Source organism: Nipponia nippon, unplaced genomic scaffold (assembly GCF_047370975.1).
Source record: "Nipponia nippon isolate SJK-2023a ecotype South Korea unplaced genomic scaffold, ASM4737097v1 scaffold_3, whole genome shotgun sequence".
In the NCBI taxonomy this organism is placed as follows: domain Eukaryota; kingdom Metazoa; phylum Chordata; class Aves; order Pelecaniformes; family Threskiornithidae; genus Nipponia; species Nipponia nippon.
Genome location: NW_028262347.1, coordinates 39,729,938 through 39,752,157, shown reverse-complemented (window position 1 = coordinate 39,752,157; position 22,220 = coordinate 39,729,938). Strand labels below are relative to the sequence as shown.

The 22,220-nt window shown below is 40.9% G+C and overlaps 1 protein-coding gene across 1 annotated transcript in view; it reads left to right on the top strand.

Annotated features, from left to right (window-relative positions):
- The window catches only part of CPM (carboxypeptidase M), a 32,365-nt gene that overhangs the window by 6,849 nt on the left and 3,296 nt on the right, over positions 1-22,220 (top strand). The window contains exons 3-5 of the mRNA XM_087767927.1: positions 12,159-12,256; positions 20,320-20,492; positions 21,981-22,165. Of these exons, the coding sequence (XP_087624053.1) occupies positions 12,159-12,256; positions 20,320-20,492; positions 21,981-22,165 (456 nt within the window). The remainder of the gene's footprint in view (positions 1-12,158; positions 12,257-20,319; positions 20,493-21,980; positions 22,166-22,220) is intronic.

Below are 22,220 nucleotides of genomic sequence, written 5' to 3'. Positions count from 1 at the left end.
ATTTTAGAAACAAGAATGAATGAGACATTTCCCACTCTGAGGGCCTCGTGTAAAGCACACTAAAGTCACTTGGCTCAAGTCCAGAGTTTCATTTTAAAATGGGCATTCTAAAACTTACAGCGAATGTTAAATTTTTACCCATTCTTGCCTGCTTCTCTTCTGAAATTTTTTTCCCCTTACATGCCACTTGCTCTCTTTGGTCTTTTCCTTCATAACCATCTTCGCACTAGTCTTCATCAGTACTTGTGGCATATAAATGTATGTTTACAAGATTCTAAGTAGGTTTATATGTTCATTTTGTTGAAAGAGTGTTTGGGTTCATGGATGGGCTTGATCTTAACAGCCTTGTAAACTCTATTTGCAGCATATTATGTGAGTCACTGTGATGCGAAGGGAGAAAAACAGAGGAGGGAGAGGACTGGCTCCTTCAGGGTTTATCTAGTCAAGGATAAACCATGACTTTAAAAATAAGGAGTATTAGCCTGTATTTTTAAAAATCTTCAGCTTTCAACTGAGCTTTGCTGTTGAATGTTGAAACGTAGTTTCATGTTTCATCTGACTGCATCCCCTAGCAATTTAATTACCAGAACTAGTTTAAATGTGAATACTGTGTATGTCTACTTATAGGAAAAAAGCCATAGCACTTCTGCCTTCTGCAATAGTAGTTTGACTATTGTAATGTGACACAGGTAGTTCGTGTGCAATGAGTCTTCCAGTAGCCAAGTACTAAGATTTTGCCTGATGATTACATGACTTAACATTGCTTTCCTGTCGGTATGGCTATGCTTTTTATGCAAGTAATTTATTAAAAGTACGTATGTTGGTCGGTGTCAGATGTTTAAAAGATTGATATGTTAAGATGTTACTCTTAGAGATGCAGTCACTGACTGAGCATGTTCCTATTCTCTTACAGTGAAAGTAAAAGAATTTGCTTAAATCTTTTCTTCTCTATGCTTCCTGTGAATTGGTCAATCATCTTTGTCTTGCCTTCTGTGCTATCTCCTACACCTAAAAATAATAATGAAAGTGTGTGTATGTATTTGTATGTGTTGTGCAGTTTTCTTTTACATATGTGCATGCATACACACAAATGAAACTTAAATACAGTTCTCACAGAAAATCTTGTGGGAATTTTTTTTCTCTGAAACCTGCCATATCAGAGATTCCTGTCCTAGCCTAAAAAAAAGATTTTCGAACAGTTGTTTGAAAGGAACTTATCCTAGCAACATAGATCAAACACTTCTTATATAAAAACTGTTATCTAGTACTGGAATCTTTATGTTGTAACTTTGAAATGGGAAGATCTGATCTATTTAGAAATAGCCCACTGTTCCTGTGAGAAGCATTTATTTAAAACCAGTGTTGTGGGAAGAATATCTCCCCTCTTGCCTCCTCTCTAACCCTTGCTTTGTAGTTGTCTAGTTACAGCATATACTTGTCAAACTTTTCTTCAGAGCAGTAAAGGCCTTAAGCCTGCAGCCATCCTGTTTTCCCTCAGCAGGATTTTGCAGCTTCCCATGTTTGTTTAGAAGTAGACGGAATTGACAACTGGATATAGTAATTCACACCAGTGAAGTCAGCAATGCTAGGGAGCCTGTGTAACATGGAATCAACAATTGCAGCTGGTGGGTGCAGTTTGATTCTTGCCTATCTCCATATCCTTTAGCTGATGTTGAGAAAGTATGTATGTATAAGATGTTTTTTAAAAAAACCAACCAGACACAAAAACGTAGAGCTCAGGATGCTAAGAATGTTGCACAGTGGACAGATAAATTGCTGGGTTTTCTCCCCTCGCTTCTTGTAGGATACTGCTTTTTGGAGCATTGTACTTAAATTTTTGGCCATGTAAATAAGAGGTGTGATCTTGAAACATGGCTTGTGATCCTTTGTATAGCTCATAACTATACTGATAGTTTAACTCTATGGTCTGCTGATCGCAAAGGACAAATTAAACCTGTACTCTTACTTCAAGTTATTTTTTATATGTAACTAAGTGTTGTCTTACACTGGTCCTAAATAAGTATTCACTTCCTCAGACTGCTGTTTTTCAGATGCTGTAGGGTAGCACAGGAAAAGAAAGAGATTCTCCAATAAAGGAAAAAAAAAAGAGAAAGCATAACCATTAATCAAGAGATGGCCTTCAATTAAGGGTCTTCTACCACCAGATTAGGTCTGTTTATTAGCCTGTCACAGCCTACATTTGCTGGTCTTTGCGTTGTGCTACAGGGCCTATATTTCCCTAGGAACAGGGAAAATTGGGTGAATATTGATGTTAATGATCAGTGATGTGGGTTCAATTGCCCTTTTAGTATAACGTTGTTAATTTAAAAAAAAAATTTAATCACAGACGTACTTAAAAAGAAATAAAACTCTTATCCTATGCCTGTGCCTTACCCAGATTGTCAATCTGTCTGCGTTCTCCTCTTATTTGAGGAGAGCACAGTAACACATCCCTCCTACCCCACTTCAGGAGATGAGGCTTTTTAGTAGAAAAGTGTTTCTAGTAGCTTTTTATTCATGCCCCACAAAAGAAGAGCAGTGGTGCACCTTGCATCCCTTCTGGATGCCCTTTCTGCCTAGGACCTCTGGCTGTAGATCCTTGGAGCTACCAGTGTTGCTGATTCTCAGGGCTGCCTAATTAAAGCTTCACAGTATGTAGTAGCTATGGTATGGCATATTGTGTTCAGCTAGTTCACATAAGTACAAATGGAGACCTACTTATAATAAATTAATTGATAGGCAAGATGTGACTTCTAACCCGAAGCATTTGTTCCTTAGGCAGTTGTTCTATGCATGATTATGCATAGAAGAGAGATCTAGATTTTTTAAGGCTGGTTTTTTTTTCCCTTTGAATGAAAGCCAGGTGTGCACGATTGCTAGTTCTGCTTTCTGAACTTTTTATGAATTAGGTAGCTACTGGAGATGGAAACAAATAATGCATAGGGCTGACTGTAGCTCTCTTTCCCTCCCAGCTGAGAGATTACCCTCCCTGTAAAGTGCTCCACTTCTGGCACAGTAACTCTTACAATCTATGCAGTGGTTCAGATGTGAGGAAGAGGCTAGAGGATGCTTCTAAGCAGATGATTCTGCAGTTTGATATCTAGGGCTTACTTGTTGTTATGGGAAAGGTCAGTCCATGGCAGTTGGGCTTACTTAATTAAGTGACTGTAGCTGCTGTGTAACATGCTGAGCTCACAGTGGATTTAGGACAGTTGAGTTGCATTTCCTGTTTGTTCCTAGCCAATGTGTTCTACATCCATGGCTCTTGCAGTTACCTGGGGCATTTAAAGAGAGCTTGAGCAGATCTGAAAAAATAATATTTATCCTAAAGCTAAAACAAAAGCAAACCATATTCTCAATAAGAAACACAGTCCTACTGTGTCAGCTCAAAAGTCCGGTCTGGTCCAGTATTCTTTTTTCCAAGAATAGCTAGAGAAAAGTCTAGGAATAGGGTAGGCACAGAGTGATAACTTCCCCAGTATGCGCTTCTAGCAATGTGCAACTTGGCTGTTTCCGACAAAGCGTATTTCCTAATCGTGGTGGACCTAAAGTAGGTTAAAGTACAAAGCTTGCTTTGATACACAATTGCATGAGGCTGATCTCAAAATCCAAGAGGAAACAAAGGCCACCAGAACATGTTTCTCAAAGAGACAAAGGACTAAGTTACTCTGTTTGTAGGTAGTAACACTGCGTGAATTTTAGTTCCTTGGAGTGTCTGTTGCCTTTCCTAAAAGGCAGTAACTGATGTTTCTAAGGAGACATTTTGAGAGAGAATCTGGAAGCAACTGGTCAAAGTAATGTAGCTTGTTAACTAAACCAGAAACAGATGATGATGATAAGGATTGGATTCTTTAAAAAAGTTAATCTATCTTGCAGGTTTTTTTTCCCTCCAGCCAGTTTAAAAAAAAAAAAGGGGGGGGGGGCAGGGAGGAAGCTGCTCACTGCCTGAATTTATAGGACTGTGCTTGCCAGTGTTGAAATGTGTATTGTTCTGGGCTGCTTCTTCTTGGAGCAAAAATAATGTCTGGGATCTGCCAAGAATGTTTACAGGACATGCATAGCAAGTCTCTTGACGAGGCACTTCAGTGCACCGAAACCCTCAGAGTGCACCAGTTACTTCTCAGCCACGTAGGAGGAACAACCTGTAGTCTCCTCCTGGTTTTCTACTCCCTCTTTTGCCTTCAAGTGGCCGGAATAGTTTTGGCTGCCTCTGCCTCTGGTGGTAAAAGGGTAGGCCAAATAAAACTGTTGAACCTGGATAAACTGCGCTTGGAAACAAACCATCTCCCTCCTTGTGCCTGGCTTGTGTTATAAGCAATCACTCTGTTCATGATGATCCAATGATGCTAATGTGAACAGGTAATATTTCTTTCTTTTATGTGTACAATAGCTTTTCTGAGAATTACTAGCTGCATACCAGTTTCACACCTTTCTCAGAAAATAAAGCACACATTTTCAGAACTAGGTTTAAAAGCCCTGTGGTAATAGAAGCAAGAGTTGGTGAAAAAGGAAAATAGTCTGTCTGGTTTCTGGGAGTGAATATGAAACAAGTTAGTGTCAATAGTGGGGAAAGCCTGTTCAGGTTAATTCCATGTGTCTGTGGTGGTGTCTTCTTCTCAATGAGCAATACTGAATAAGGTTAGTGTATATTAATTTAAAAACAGTGTTCCCTTCTGGGTTGTTTTTTGTTTGGATTTATTAAATTTACTTTTATTTCTTTATTTGTGTTGGAATAAACTGTAAGGTGCTATTGTAGAGACTGCTCTGGATTGGCAATTTTCCATGGTTTTGTGTACAAAGAGTGCGCTCGGCTTGATTATGAGAACTGGAAGTGGTACAGTATGATGAGTCACGTATAAGTAGGAAAGAAAGGGTTGTCATTCCCACAAGATACAAGTCCTGTGAAATTGTCTAAAGCAGCTATGGATGTCCCAATCAACCAAAGATATGTAAACCTTCAGGAAGATAAGCAAGCACATGAACCATGAACTGTTTTGATTCCCTTCCCTTCCCAAGTGCTTTGGTTACAAATAAACAGTATCTAGGTTTTTAAAGAGTCATTGGTTATTCCTGCAGTTCTGCTTCTAAGGTACTGACTCTAAATTAGATTGGCTGGTATAATCTCTGGAAGTAGATAGGTGCTTATTTTAAATAGTGGGAAACTGTTACTTTTATTTTTTCTCTTTAGAGAGAGAGAGAGAGGTAGCCTTAGGCCTGTAAGAAGGGATACATGGGAAGAGACCAGAAGTGTTAAATTAAGTGGCCCCAGCATAGCAACTGTGTCAGTGGTAGTGCGTCTGTTGCCGAAACATTCTGGTCCTTTGTATCTCAAGAAATACCACAAATTGGCTGTGATGGGACTGTCTGTATTAGCACTCAGAAAGCTGACAAGTGGAAATACAGAGCACAGGATAGCCCTAACACTTTGAAATAAAATTTTAAAATGTTGCACAGGTACTGTACCAATTGGTGTCTCTTGCTGTTATCCTCAAACAAGCATTTGCTTCCTTATCAATGATTTTTACTTCTTCCAACAGCTTATTAAGAACAGCGTGGTTAGAGTAGTTCTTGCTAAGTATGATCTCTTTTACAGTCTCTCCATTAAGCAGGATACTCGGGGAAACAAAAGAAGTAGTAAAACTTTTGCCCCCCTCCCCATATAAGAAGTGCTATCAGTTTGGGGTAGGGGGGGTGGCCATGGTAGACCTGCAGTCTAATGTTACCTTGGGCTCTTTCGGGTTTGTTCTGCTTACCTGTGCACCGTGCTGAATATTGCCAAGTATGCCTGGTTAACATGTGATTGATCCGTATCTTTTTCATCCTTCAAAATACCTTGAAGACTTTCTTATATTTAAAGTGTCCTAGCTCTTCTTGGGATACCAACTTTGTTCATTACGAATGTCAATCCAGGCTGACTCTTTAGATGATCCTTTCTGTCTCAGTGGCCCATGAGAACATGGTATACTGAAAGTGAGGATAAACTCACAAAAGAATCTGATGTACTGCAGTTGTTCATACAGAGGTCTATCTGACCCTAGCTTCAGGTACATAGGTTATTCTGAGTATAAACTAGACATTTAGAGCATCTGTTTTCTGAGCAGACAGCTGCCTTTTTTGGCTGATAATTTACAAAATTTATATCCCCAAAGGATACATTTATATTACTTACCATAATCTGGTAGGTGCTTTACTCAAGTCTGGCTAGATTAAACTCACATATTTGTTCATGTTTGTAAGGCCACTTACAAGCTACATAAGCATTTAATGTCTCTGTATTTCCATCTTCTTGCCTTTGTGTGTGCACATAGGCGGTTATTGTACTCCTGTGTTATGCACTGACAGTACTGGGCTTTGCAGGGAATACAGGTACAGATCAGAAAAATTAAAAGCCAAAGAATGGTTAGTGTTAGCATGGAAACAGATTTACCGTGAATGTGATTTAAAAGTTAGAAGTTATAAAGCTAGGACTGACTTCTTGATCTCTCTCTTCCTGCAAGGTAAGGAACTTCATGTAGTAATATGCATAGTTTGACTTAGTCTCAGAAAATAGGTGTCAGATGCAGCTGGGAAGATACCCTGACATAGTTCTGCAATAAAAAGAAAACTGTAAAGATGCCTTAGTATCTTCCATGGTAACAATTAACCTAGATTTACACTACTATTACAGGTAGCCAGTAAGCATGGAGTATCCCAAGACATAGCAGAATATGTTGCCAAATGCAGTTAGGGAAATGTTTCCAATATTAGTATGCATAGTTAAAGTGGATTAAAGATTATGTGGGAATTGTGATATATCTACACAAGAATTTATCAAGGAGTGACTCTCATGCCATCCCGTCTCCCCACAATATTTCATATAAGTAATGCAGATGCTAGTTATTTGCATAATTTCTTTCTTCTGTCAAACCATAATTATGTAGCAGTTGCTCTTGCAATGGAAGCTGTTATAAAAATCAGCTGGTATGTTTATTTCATTACTGTTACTTAGTGTTCTCATCATAAATCTAGGCTGAAGCTCTTCTGCTTATACTGGAATTGAGCAGGATTGGTATAAGCTATGCCTAAGGCATGGGCACCACCCTGTTATGTTCTCACTAAAGAAAACCTTGTCTGTCTGGTCCCTTTTCTTATTTTGCAGTGCTTTGATTGTATGCTTTGGGGGTCAGAAACATGTATTTTAAAAGTTTGTGTGGAGCATGATAGAATGAAGCCCTGATAGGGTGAGTTCTCAGGACTGCTGAAATATCAGTAGTCAATAACAATCTGAAGAATAATGATAAAGCTTTTAAGTTGTTCGCACTTCCTATTCAACTTCTCTATCTTCTTTTCTTACTACTAAGGTGGCCTTCTCTACAGCTTAGGGTCACATCTTTCTGGGTAATATGCAAACCACCCTGATAACATGCTACTTGGCCTGTAGAGTTTGTTGCCAAACGTGGGATAAGTAAGAGTGAAAGTTTTAAGGAAGAGTATATGAAATACAAAGAGAAGTAAATTGTTGTGGCTTATATCAAATCTCAAAAGCATATTTTTTGAGGCCATTACTTTGATTTGGTGTAATGTCATGTTGTCTTTTTTCATAATCTAGCTTTATGCGTTTTATAGCTGGATCCAAGTAGATTCATATCTGAGGCTTGGATTTAGGCATCTAAAAACTCAATTTTCTAGCTAGTGTCAGAGCAAGTTTTGTATGAGCTATGTTCAGTACTGTTCAAATAGGTATCCGGTCAGATCTGGAGCTGGAATAAAGTGGTTTTGATGCTGTTTCCCACAGCCTTCTCCTGGACAAACTGGCAGATACAGATCGGATAGGTGGCCTGTGAGATAGGTAGGAAACTGGCTAACAGGTCACACTCAGAGGGTGGTCATCAATGTTTTTTTACTCAAGCTGGCAGCTTGTCACAAGTGGGGGTCCACCAGGGATCAATACTGGACCCTACACTGTTCAGCATCTTCAAAAATGATCTGGACGATGGGATTAAGAGCACTGTTACCACGTTTGCTGATGACACCAAACTGGGTGGTGAGGTGGACAAGTCAGAAGGGTGAGCCATCTTAGAGAGACCTGGACAGGCTGGAAGAGTAGGCTAGGAAGTATGAAGTTTAACAAAGACAAATGCAAAGTCCTGCACCTGGGACGGAACAACCAAAGAGCCCAGTACAGGCTAGGATCTGTGTGGCTGGGGAGCAGCCTTGCTGAAAGGGACCTGGGTGGGTCCTGGTGGACAACAGCTGAAGATACACACAACAAGCAGTGTGTCACTGCGGCAATGAAGGCAAATCAGATCCTGGGCTGCATCTGCAGGGGCACAAAAAGATCGGATCATCCCACTCTACTCAGTGCTTGTCAGGGTGCACCTGGAGTGCTGTCTCCAGTTCTGGTCCCCACAATTCAAGAAAGATGTGGACAGACTGGAGAGGGTCCAAAGGGGGGCCACGAAGATGATCAAAGGGCTGGAGAACCTGCCCTGTGAGGAAAGACTGAAGAAGTTCAGGCTCTTCTCCCTGGAGAAGAGAATGCTCAGGGGGGAACCTTATCACAGGATTCTAGTACTTAAAGGGTGGCTACAAAGAGGATGGAGGCTCTCCCGTTACAAGGAGCCATGTGGAAAAAGACATGGGCAATGGATACAAGTTGCACCGGGAGAGGCTTCATCTCAGTATAAGAAGTTTTGTTTACAGTGAGAACAATCATTCACTGGAACAACTTCCCCAGGGATGTGGTAAAGTCCCCACCACTGGAGGTCTTCAGGATGCAGTTGGATACAGTGCTCGATAATCTCATCTAGGCTCCCTTTCCCATGAAAGGTTGGACCAGATGATCTTTTGAGGTCCCTTCCAACCTGGGCTGTTCTATGATTCTGTGATTGTTTCTATGATGAAATTGTTCTTGGACCTTGCATTCTAAGGAGAGTGAATCTTTCTTCCTCTTCTCTCTGTCCTGTGCCTTTCTAGGTAGGGACTACCCCGACATGGATCAGCATTACTGCAGTTCCTACCCATGAAGTCAGTGTGCAACACATGGCCAGCCCAGGAGGACTGTAGTCAGCCTATTGATTTTTATGGGTCGAAGCAGACCTCCATGCAAACTTTTGAATCAGTAGCCTAGCCTGAGCAGTACTGAAAGTGGGTCTGGTGCGTTGCCCAGTTATTTAACTTCATCTCCTAGCCATAACTTTCTTTGACATGGCAACAGTTCTTTTTCATAAGTGAAGCTGTAAAGAACAAAGCGAAGAAAAGTAGAGAGAAATCTCAGAACAAAACAAACCAGGGAGTGCAATCCAGACGGCAACATCTACAAATGATTTGGTTTCTTTCCCACTAGATCTGGAGACCAATTTGAATTCGCCATCTTAATTTCCAGTTTTCGTAGATCTGTTTAGAATACTGATACTATGCCATGAACTGTGGCAATGCTAGGAAGTTAAAAAAAAAAAAAAAGACTTCTCATCCTACTAGAAGCTGTGTGATCTGGCTCTGTTCCAATACAAGCCTTGTTGCTTGTCCCGAGACACACAGTTAGAAACACATCTTTGTCTTGATTACCTGAAATATAATTCACTAATTAGTTGAAGTCAGTTCTGGTTTGGCAGTGAGAAATGCCTTTTTGAGATACATTCAGTTGATTCAAAGCATGGGAGGTAGCTTAGCTGTTCACTTCAGGTACAAAACCAGAGTTGTCTAGGCTTTACTGATTAAAGAAAACTTTATCTATATGCTGAATCTTTTTGTATGCAGTAAATTACTGCTGTATGGAAAGAAATCTTACATCATCCCTCATAGGTACACTATCCAGTACTGCAGGCTGAGCAGACGCAGGAATTTATTTTAATTGTTAATCGTAGGTTTAATACTTCTCACAAGCTGGAAATGCCAGGAAATAATTGGTGTCTCAGTTAATGGGAGTGCTTATCATTTAGATGGCCCTCACACAAACTATAAACAGTCTAAACACTAATGCTGGAAAGACCAATTTAAATCAGTACTTAATGCTAGTCTATACTTAGCTCTTCCTTGTGTTTCCCATGAGTGCAATTCACCGTGATAGCAGCAGGAATGAGCACTGCTGATGGCAAGGCACTAGAATTTTTTTTTTTAATTTGAAATCAGAATACAATATTATTTGTAGAAAGTCTTAAATGACAAAAATAACTATACCATTTTAGCTGTACTTGGACTCTTGTTGCTTTAGTATATGCAGTACTGAATCAGTGCTAGTGCCGCTATGGGGAAGCAGCTAAAGAATATGGCACTGTTCCACATGGGCTCGTGAGATGCTCCAAAAAGTCTGTATGCAATGAATCTGGATGTTGTCATTGCTAGTAATTGGATTTTAAATGGCCCGTGTGATCTGCATCCATTCATATAAAAACAGGGGCTAATATTAATGTCTGGTTTTTGGTGAGATAGGATGCTTCATGTTCTAGGGACTACGGTATTGTTTGGCTGCTGTGATTGGTTGGGTATTTTATATATTAGATGATAATTATATACAGAAAGGTAATATAAACGTAGTGAGTACATTGGTTGGTTTAATGTCCTGATCCTGCACTAAGCTATCTCGCCTTCGAGGTCACTGCTTTGTGCTTCTGTAGGAAATCATGAAGGATTTGAGGAAACTAATGCTTTTAATCAGCACTTATTTAACTTACTCTGAGAGGGCTTTTTACATGTAATTCACTGAACCTGTTGGCTCTAAGATATTTTGAAGCCCTGTCTGTGCGCTTGGTACTCACGCTGATAACGGGCAGTCCCAGGGCTGAATGAATTTATAACCTTATAGAAGGTATATGTCTCCTCTGTGGGAAACCATGCATTTTACAGTTTAGCTGTATCCACTTACATCTAGAAGAGAGAGCTGGGACACCATCAGGCCTCACTGCAGTTTCAGTGCATCTTGTAGAGTTCATTCTGGCCTCTTCAACACTTTTCTCCCATTCCTGAAGGTACTGCAGTTGCCACAGCATTTTTGTTTTCCTTTCGAGCTTTGTGATTGGCTCACTGCAGCTATACCATGAGGGTCATGGCTTCCACCTCTGGGAAACTGTTATGCTCCAGAGTTTATTTACTGCAGTTTTGATTATCCACAAAGATTTAGGAAATAATGCTTTTTATAGTACTTCATATAGCAGCACCTACATTCTTCTGTCCTGTAAGTAGCAACGATGGCTGGACTCTGCTGGGACAGCTCATGGGTCCCAACAAGCCCTGCGTGAGAGCTGGGGGTGGGCAGCATGCATGCAAGGTCTGGGCACTAGCAATCTATAGGCTGTGATTGCTATTATCAAGGAACGGGCCCAGTTTCATTGCTGCCACCTACTGAAACTAGAGCTTTCCACCTCATTGAGCAGGCTAGTGGGAAGCATAGTTTTGCAGATGAAATCTGAAATGTCACAACATCACTAAAAATAATAATTGAAAAATGCCCCCCGCCCCCTTTAAATGAGGACTTCCAAAATGTATGTTTGTTTATTTTGTTACTTAAAGTTCAGCTTCCTGTGCAGCTTTAGTGGTCCTAACTAATACTCTTTCTGTAGCTATTAATTCTTTCCCTGCTGATTTTTTTTTTTTTTTTTTGGAGTATGTGTCTGATACAGCTCTGCCTGGTATCTTCTGTTTTCTGAGCAGTAACTCCTGAATGTGTTTAGCTTTTCTGTGTTTAATACAAAAAAATTATGCTCTTTCTTTGTGATAATGGAAACATCTGTATGTACTTCAGAAAACTCTTATCATGATTTAATATTTTGGGGGGAAGAAATGTCATTTATTTTAAATACTCTTTAGTTGCTTGGTGACTTTGCTTGACAAGATCTTGCTTGCTAAACTTGATCTGAAAAATGTTTATTACAAAAAAAACCCCAAACTGTTTTCTAGCACTGGTGAGATGCTTTTGAAATTGCAGGGTTCACTACACACTTTTGGTCACAAGGCAAAACATATTTATTCCTATAACTAATTTAGCAAGCACTCATAGAGTGAAAAAAACACAGTCTACTTTGGTATGCTATATATAGAACTGACTGGGCAGCAATGAAATATGAGAATGGTGTTTGTACGGTGGTCTTAATGACCAACTCTTTATTTTTTTTTTTTTTTCTAGGGTTTGTATGATTTTACACTTGTTTAAAAAAATGTCTTTTCCCCTTCCCCTCTTAAAGGTAGAGACCTGTGGGTTCTTGTTCTGGGAAGGTTTCCAACCCATCATAAGATTGGCATTCCAGAGTTCAAGTATGTTGCTAATATGCATGGGGATGAGGTACGTTTCAACTTTTACAATGTCATTTATACTAAATACACTTACCAGAGGCTTAGAGTGAACTTATCTCAGGTGTGTGCGACTTATTATTAAGGTATATCATACCTCAAAGAAGACCTAATATGTGTGTATTTCTTGAGGAATTTCAAGAATAAAGTCCCCTTGTTTTGGTGGAAGAGCTCTAGGAGACCTTACATCACGGTGAAGAATCCTATAATCTTACACCTAAGACCTCTCTTAAGTAGGGAGCTCTGTCTTCTCCAGGCAATAAACCCAGAGGCTTTAATTTTCCTGGCAATGAGTCAGATGCAGTCGTTTGCTTGTACATTGTTATTGCCTAGACATGAAGTATGGCTGATGGAACTCTTCAAATACATCCTAAGATTGAATAATAATTCCTGTGAAGCACCAAATGAGTTATTTTAGAAAGAAAATTTCACTTGGGAACCTTAAGCTGGGAATACCTAGATTCACCTGATATAACACAGTGAGTACAAGACAAAAAGCAATTTCAGGCTTAACCTGCTGTGGAAAGAATGCCCGCTTATTAACGATAAAGGGGATAACGGTGATTGTGAGCCTTCCTGGTGTAGCACATGAATCTGAAACACAAAGACTCAAAGCTTCGCTCTTCTCTATAATCTTTTCTTACTTTCTATATTTCCCTTATTCTTTAGCTTTACCTGTTTTAATTAGTCATGTTCAGGATAAGTTTAAACTACACAATATATTTCTATGCGGTCTTTAATGTGAAGGGTAAATAATTCAACAGAGAAATGGCAAAATTTATGTTTATGCATTTATATGTATGCTAGCCTGTGAATTCCCAAAACTAAGAAAAATAGATGTAGTAGGAAGTGTATCCTGTGTAAAGTGTAACATATCACAAGCTATTGCTGTTACCAATACTGTGTGAGCACTTGCACGCCTACAGGCACTTGTGACATTATGTGCCAAGAATTTTCCCCAAGTTAGACTAGTTTCACCTTGTTTGACAGTGGCTATGCTCAAAGTGCTGCTGGGAGTCTGACTGATTTGGAATTTAACTCTGTGTGGGAGGAAGCTGATTCATGGTTTCAAATGAGTACATGTGTTACTGGATGCCCAAGATAAGGTCTGCAACTCCTAAAACCTGGTGCATGTCAGCAGGGTTGTCCAGGGTGCCTGTGAACTGAGGCTCCGTGTGACAATCCCTGCAGACTGCTGAAGGGAACTGCAAACCTATGGCTACAAATGACCCAGCTTTGGTGGGAAAGAGATGGAGGGCAGGATATGATCTCATCCAGAATGGCCTGGCTCTCAAATCCAATATTGCTGGACCGCAGAAGGCCACTCCTTGAAACCTCCACAATGAAGCACTTCTGCCATTATCACTGCCCAGCTGGATATGCACAAGGAACTTTGACCATGGAGACACATGCTGTTTGCATATCCACAGGGTCAGGAATTGCTGGAGATCAGGCAACCTGGATCACTGCCTAGGATCTAAATTTTTATATTGACTTTGTGAGGAAATGAGGCAAGACTTTTTTTTTTTTTTAAGTATCTGGGACTGTGTCTGAGTTTGTCTGAGCAGGGTTGATCCTTGAGCTGCCTAGGTACCATATAGCAGTAAATGCCATGCTACATTCCAACTTGTTCATTAAATCAAGCATTCACCTAGGGAGGATCCTGGAAATAGAGATATTCCTCCTTTTCAGGCCCTCGTGATGATCTTTGCCTTATAGGTTTTTTTGTGTATGGACATAACGCACAGTTGGTGTTTGTTTTTCCTATCTGACCATAAATGTATTTCAGATGGCAGGAAATAAATTCCTCATATAGAGGAGCATTGGAGAACTTGAATATTTTTTTTCCCCATAATCTAAGATTCTGCTGGACTAGTCACTGGGGAGAGCTTCAACTACTCCTATAATATATTAAGCAGATAAGTTTTGCACTAACTGCGTGACAAGCTTCAACTTGTGTTCCACAGTCTTTCATAAGTTAAAATTGCAGGATTATGGCTTCATTGATCTAGTTAGGTCTTCTGTGCTTCAGTGATGCTTTCCATAAATCGTACAAAGTGAGAAAAGTTCTGTTCTCAAGTCTTGTTTGGTGTTGTTGCCCTTCTGACCTGTCATGATCACACAAATGACACTTTTCTTTTTTAACTCAGCTGACCGGCTCCTCTTAAAAAACTAAAAGTTGGGGAGGAGCCTGAATTGCATGTGTGCAGGCAGTTCACATGTGCTGCTGGAAGAAAACCTAGATTATTTGGAGAGCTTCGCAACAGGGAAGTTCTAATAAAATAATGTGAGTACACAATACTAGGAAGAGTCTTTTTTTTCAGAACTGGAAAGATTTATTTTAAGTAGGTTAATTTTTCTTAATACTGTAAGACATGACATGGCGAGGTTTAAATGATTTTATTTTGTGATCACCATTGCCAAAGAGGGTGAATTTTTGCCCCAGATCCCCAGGGATGCAACAAAAGACGTCTCCCATTCTTTCTGTGCCTGTATGAAGTTGGATGCCGTTTTTAGCAGTACTTTTTGTTTAACCCAAGCCACGTTAAAACTGATAATTAGTGGTAGTTCAGTCACTTGCAGCTATGTGATACTTTAATCAAAATGGCACTAATAGACTGCACAATGCACAAGCCTGTGAAATGTTAATAAAGTCTGCACTGGGGAAGATGAGGGAGAGGTTTCCTGCTGTTCTGGGGCAGCTCTCATTCTGAATTAGGCAGCAGCCCCTCTTATCCCAGGCTTGTACTCTTACTTGAAAGATCTTTTCCTCAGTGTGTACACTCACATGTTCCTCTCTGGGGAAAAATGCATTCCACTTAACATTGACCACAACCAAACCCCCAAAGACTCCTAAGTGATAAATGGAGCAGAGCAATCACCTTTTGACCAGCTGTACTAGTGAGTTGAGTCCAGTCTACACAACTGAACCATAGGACCTAATTAGAAGGCTGTTTCTGAACCATGTATATCACAGCAGCAAAAGTCTTTAAGGAAAAGCTTATCTGAACAGAATGTAAACTACCTGTGCATTTCTGCTTGTCCCCTTTAATATATTAAGTATATTGCTTCCTTAACTTTCTGCAGCTATAGTATAACTGGGCCATCACAAGATAAACTCTTTCCCAGGATGGTAATGCTGATACTAACCCTTTTCTCCTAAATCATCCACTTCTGATCACTTTCTTTTCTTTGATAGGCCTGAGCTAGCCTACGTAAAAGGATGTGTTTATCTTGCTGGCTTATCTTGTCATTTAAGTTAAAGCAACTAGACTCTATTTTCCATGTCATCATAGACATAGTCATATCCACAGAAGGGTTTCCTGAGATATGGTGACTTATTAGGCATTGGGTGACTGAGGACTGGAGTAGATTTTTGTGATCGATGTAACTCGGACTTAAAAAATAATGAGTCTTGTGTAGAATTTCTCACTCTCACTTCCAAAAAAAATGAATGGAAGCTGCATTTACGCTATCAAAATGCCTCTATAGAAAAAGGCATTTTTTTATCACCAGGTTGGGCAAAAAGAGTTGTGTCCACATACTGTACAATCTGCTACAAGGAATTTTCAGCACATATTCCTATGTCCTTTGTACTGTGCAATATAGTATGGAAGTGGTGCGGCAGGGAAACAAAAATGTGCTCTAGAAAACAATAAAAAATAATATTTCTTGTATAGTGAACTATTTTCCACCTGGCTTAAGTATCAGCTGATGTGATGTAAAGAAGGTCAGATGCACCAGAGGTTTCAAAATTCAAAGCAACCAAATCTATTTGCTAACCTCAGACTTTAAAAAAAGGTGAATGCTGCTGAGATATCTTTCAACACAGGCAGGCTGCTGCCTCACCCCAGTTACCACCTTCTTTATCTTTACTCCCACTCTTCTGAGTGGGAAAAGAAAAAGTGATCCATTTCTCAACCAGGTGAAGCCTGTGCTGAGCAGCCTGAAGCTTGTGGAATTCGTCCAGGTCGTAACATCTTATGCCAGTTACTAGTTCAAAAGCAGGCCTTATGTTGCAGTTTCCTTCACTGATAAACCAAGGAACTACACTTCCCTGTCATACATGTAGTAGTTATCATATTGCCATAATGATTTCTGCTATAGAAATAAATGGATATGTGCTAAACTGTATTTGCACAAACTGTTGCTTTAACACTGGTGTATTTTAGTAAAGAAGGACAAACACAGTGGGTGTGTCACAGCTGTGCATAATAATTACTGCTGTACAAGTGTTAATGAAGAACATCTTGTAAGTGTGGTATTTGAGTGATGGTAAACCAGTGGTAAACCTGGATGGGTTCTTGGATTATCTGCTGTAACTCCGCTTCCTTAGGCGGGGTTGTGCCTGGTATGCTGTGCTAGGTCTGTAGAGCAGTCAGGGCTGGAGCAAGGAGACTGGCAAGATGGTGTCTCTCTGAAACAGGTCCTACCTGATGGTTTGGATCTTTCTTTCAACATAGTTCAACTTAAAAACGAGGCCACGCTCTAAGGAAAGAATTTTAATCGTAAAAATGGGCAGAGTCTGTCCACCTATAGTCCCCTGGTATTAGGTCTCTATCATGTGGTAACAAAAATGTTTTAAAAACAGGGCTGCTGCAGTAAAGTGTTACAGTGCAGGTGCAATTGGAGCTAACCTTAATCTTTTAACTGGCTGCCGCTAAGGCTTCTTTTCTTGAGTAAGCTCTTCAGTAGCTGAGCAGGGTGCTGACCCAGCCATGCCAGAAGCTATAGTCAGCAAGTTTAAGGGGTACGTTTACAGAAATGGCAGTCATACCCTTTTCTACAGTGTTGATCCATGCCCTGACACATGCTTCCTTCATTCAGGACTTCCCCTGAGGATTACTGAAAGACTTTTCTGCCGACTTTCTCCCCTTGGGGTACACCAGCGAACCGACAGCTGAAAGTGCACAGAGAAACTTAATGTCTAACTGTGTCCCTAGAGGTGGGAGAAAGGGTTTTCCTTTGCCCTCATCTGAGCTACAGCCAAACAAGGCACCTGGGCATCACCCTTGGGATACTGCAATTAAAACCCAATATTCATCATGTCTTCTCAAAGCCCCAGAGCACATAAAGGCTGTCCCCTGCTCTCTACATCTTCATATTAGACTAGAGGCAGGTTAAGGTGTCTGACTCTACTGTCAGCAACCTACCTCCACTCTGTCTAGATCCTTTATTTGAAGCTCTAAAGTAAAAATAAATGTCTCATAACTTTTCTCCACAGGTACAGCTGACCTCTCTAGTAACAGGGTAAAGCTTGGCTGGGCAGGAGAGGCCGTCCAAGGGCTTGATCAAAACTTGAGCTATACTTCCCCAGAAATTAAAATTTACCCTTTCCCTCCACTCAAACACCTCCCCACGTGCTTTCTCAAGATATGCAGGGTACTCTGGACCAAAATAAAACCACCCCTCTGTCACTCCACCAAAACAGAGTGGTAATAAATATACTCTTCCCCCACTGGGGAATGATAAAAGTACCAACCCTCTATGATGGAGATTAGCTGAATTGTTTAATGTACTAAGTGGTCAGGTACAGCAATAGCTATACAAGGAATCCTATAAAATAGGGTTAGTTTTTAAAACACTATATATGTAAGTAAGCCTGGGTTTAACTCTTAAGCACAAAGAATGTAATCTATGAAAAGGTGGTAATCTTCCATTCTTTATAAACATTGTCCTTTTTCACCACCTTCTCTTGTTGCTTTTCTTTGTCTCTTTCCCCCTTGCTGTTCCTGCTTCTCTACCCTTTCTTTTCTGGATGTCTTTTTGTCAGGCACTGAAGAGAAGTATGGTAGGAGCAGAGGCACTATTCCTCCAGAGAGCAGCCCAGTCTTGTCTGTAGTTTAGCTGTCTCTGTGGTAGGGCTGTTCTTGTTGCTTCTGAGTCTGCTAGCTTTATCTCTCATGCCCAGGGCCATGATTTGGCTGACTTCTCTCCCTTTTTTTCTTTCCTCCCCACTCCATATGCTTCCCAAGATGTCTATCACCAGAGCTGGAACTGAGCTGCCTGTGCAAGACAGGTTCTGTTGCATCCCTTCTTAAATTTCACAAAGTAAATTTATCAAACCTGCAGAGCAATCTGCTTTCATGTACACAGGTGCTGTTTTGAAAGTTACTGGCAATGAAGGAAATTAGGTATCTCTCCCATCCCCCCCTTGTAAAAGCCCATTTGCTGTAGCGTCTAGAAAAAGAACCACTTAGTTATTGGGACAGTAAATGCATTTGTGTAACGCAGCTTTCCCTAGCAGATTACTGGACGGTGGCTTGTAGGAGCCCATCAGGAGCTGACAGGCAAGGGTTAAAAAACTTGGGAATAAATCTGCTGGGGGGGCAGGGTGGGAGGAGATCCCTCTTTTCCCCTGTACAAACAGCATGGCACAATTACTCAAGTACTAACTTGGAGACCATGGCTGCCTTCAAGTATGACACTTAAAATGGTGTGATCCGCAACTTAGCGGAGCCATGTTTGGCACTACATTGTTTGTTTGTTTTTCTCTCCTGCAATAAACAGCAATTGCTGGCTAACTGGCAAGATATGGTTTGCTCCCAACCTGAACAGCAGTTACACCCAGACCTGGCCCCATCATGTACCAACCCAGCTCCTGCAGGCAGAGCTCCTGATGGACGGTGTCTGTGTTCCTGTTTACCTCAACACCCAGAGCAGGATTTGCCACTTAAAATGCACCAATGTGAAAATTCAACAAGATATTAGTGCAGCAAATAGCTGTGGAGAAATATTCCTTTTCCCCTGCCTGATTTCACCTACCTTTTACCTCAGCCTGTACCAGTCTGAAAGCAAGAAGATATTTATCTGTGACACCAGGTTCATCCAGTAACACCACTCCATGTTCCTCACTTTAGAAAAAAAAATAATTCTTTGCAGTATTTCCACTTTAGTGATGCAAGACTCATTCTAAAAGATACTGAGACGCTGTAGCTCTGAACTGGAGCCTGTAGTGATTTACCAGGCTTTGTTCTTGGAGATAAAGTAGAGATAAATTATTTCCAGAGAACATCTAGTTGCAAGTCTTGACTTGTTCCCATCCCAGCCAGGGCTTAGGAACCCTGCAGCGCCCTTGAGGCATGGGTCACAGTGCTATAGAAAGTGCTCCTGGAAAGTATGGTCCGGTGAACACTGTACTAGTAGTTTCTGGGGTGGAATAGGATTTCTCTTAACTCACTGGAGCTGGAATTTGCTACTATTTTGCCTGAAATCTGATAAAGTAGACCTAAGGGACATGTCCTGCCAGCTTTCACAACCTGTACAAACTTAAATGAACAAAAATATGCATTTAGCTTTTTCTCTGCTGCTGCCTTTCCTTGATCCAAAGTCTGCATCCAAACATCCTTCCATCTCTTTTTCTAAGGATTTATATATACACCTGTTTGATTTCCCCAGTGCCTGTGTTCATGTCGTTGAAATAAAGCAATGTAACAGAGAACATAACAGAAGCGTCTATGGGGCCTCTCTTGATCCTGTATTAAAGTCGACTTCCCATAAAAGGGTATCAATAAGAGGAAACCCTGCTCTGTAGCACCCGGAAAACGTGGACGGTGTCTCTTTCCTTCCTTCTGAACCCTCGCTGCCACGCGGTGATGCACAGCACTGACGCTTATGTGCAGGGCCCAGGGTCCCTCGGGCATCGGCACGGAGCTGACTCTGCGGTGCCGCTGAGATAACGCAGGGGTGCGTTTCCAAGCCCACGTGATCTTTAACAGGCAGCTTATGCAGTTACAGTCTTTGATAAGGCTATGCCTTACCCACGCAAGATTTAAGCAGTGCAGCTGACACAGTTTCCCATTACAGAAAAAGCTCTGGTTGATCTGGGTTTAAAACCCTTGTGAAAACCCTCCAGTGACTCCTTTAATCTATTAAATTACTTTAAATATATTTAGGGGAGAGCATAAAACAAAACAGTGTTGACCAGAATGGTCTTGTATGCCTTTTATGTCTGTGTAATCCAGTAAGAAAAACCTGTAAGCGTAAGAAGGTGGCGGGTCTTTTTTTTTCCTTCTTCTTCCATAGCGAACTTAAAATCTGTGCTTCTTTATACAGACTGTTGGGAGAGAAATCCTGCTCCATTTGATAGACTTCCTGGTGACCAGCTATAGACGTGACCCAGTTATTACCCGGTTACTCAATAATACCCGGATTCATATCATGCCGACAATGAATCCTGATGGATTTGAAGCTACAAAAGTGCCTGATTGTTACTACACACGAGGAAGGTAAGGGTGACTTAGGAGGGTGGGAGTAGGTAAAGGAAATGGGTGGGGAGGAGTAATCGGAGATAGCCAAGAGACTGAATCATACTTGGTGGAGAGGATAGCCAAGAGGATGCGTTAGGGCTAATTTTGGCCTGTGCTGTTCTGAAGACGCACTGTTACGGCACAGAGTTTTTGGAAGATTGAGTCAGACTGCTGTTTATATGTGGCGTGGCTAGAGAAAATTGGTCGGAACGGTGTAATGACCTAACCGTTTAGGCAGGAGACCCAGATTGCAAATAGAAGCGCAATAACCTATTTAGACCTTTAGGGTGCTACAAAAAAAAGAAGGAAAACTCCACCCACAGGGATCTATTTCAACTGGAGAGCTCTGTAACCCTTCTTAATGAGAAAAAGGTGTGTCTAAGCTTGTTGAATGGACTTCTAGAATGTGTTTAAAGATCATGCTGAATACAGATCTAGTAAGAGGGAGGAGTTATGCAAGCAGAGCTAGCTATAACAGATGCTGTGCTAACAGTAGGGCTAGCAAAAAAACTTACGCAGAAGAAAATGTAACGTAGCGCTGCATCCCGTGCTACTTTTGCGTTCTTTAATGTAACTATTGCAGAGACCAGAAAGGGGAGAAAAAGTTGAACAAGCTAGAAGAGGGAAGGAGAGAGAGTGAGAGTATGGGAAGAAATGCCAAAGGGATGCGGTTGGAATGTGCAGAAAAAGCAAACTCCTGAGCTAGAAGTTCTCTTGGATCAGTGGCCATGGCAACGTTGGAAGCAAGTGAAAAGGTAGTTCAGGTAGTTTAGTTCTCTAGGTGACCAGGGTAGGCCCTCCTGTTTACTAGGAAAGAAATTTATTCCGCAGCAAATAGATAGGACTTTTATGGAGTGCGGTATTTTTTATCCCCTCACTGTCAAACAGACAGAGTTTAACTAACTGAGTTTAAAAATTAATACAGCTGACGCTAAATACCCTCTCTACTCTGTACTGACCTGTCTGAGTGAAAAAAGAAGAAAACATTTGTACAGGCTGGACTTTCAGGTCGGGGGGGAAGAGAATACATCCTGTGTTCGAGTCAATTTTTTTGCTCTGTATCTAGAGTGACAGCAGTACAAGAGACACAGCCATCCAGTCGTTACCTTGGTCATCTATAAAAGTGTGAAAAACACTTACAGAAGGACACCATCCTCCTTATCTGGCTTAGGTTTTTCTAGTTCACGTACGTGTAGGCGTGTACGTGCTATACGCATGTTAAATATTATGCACTGTTTCCACCTGAAATACAATAGAAGAATTGTTTTATTGTGTCCTATGAAAATTCCAGTGCTGCCAGAAAGCAAACTAAAGTCCATCTTCTTAATGCTGGAGAAGATTTGCAACGGTCATCTCACCCGTTTCCTGAAGACGCTAGCGTGCCGCAGGTCTAAAGTCCTGGGAGGCGGGCGATGTGGAAGTGTCTATAGGCAAAGCAGTAATGGGAATGTCTTCTCTCTTTCTAAGGTACAATAAGAACGGAGAAGATCTGAACAGAAATTTTCCCGATGCCTTTGAAAATAACAACGCTAGCATTCAGCCGGAGACTCAAGCAGTAATGAACTGGATAAAAAACGAAACATTTGTTCTTTCGGCCAACTTGCATGGGGGTGCCCTGGTTGCCAGTTACACCTTCGATAATGGTAACTCAGGTAAGCTAGTACCAAACTCTTCTCTCCACAGCTGATTTGGTTTAGGAACATTAGC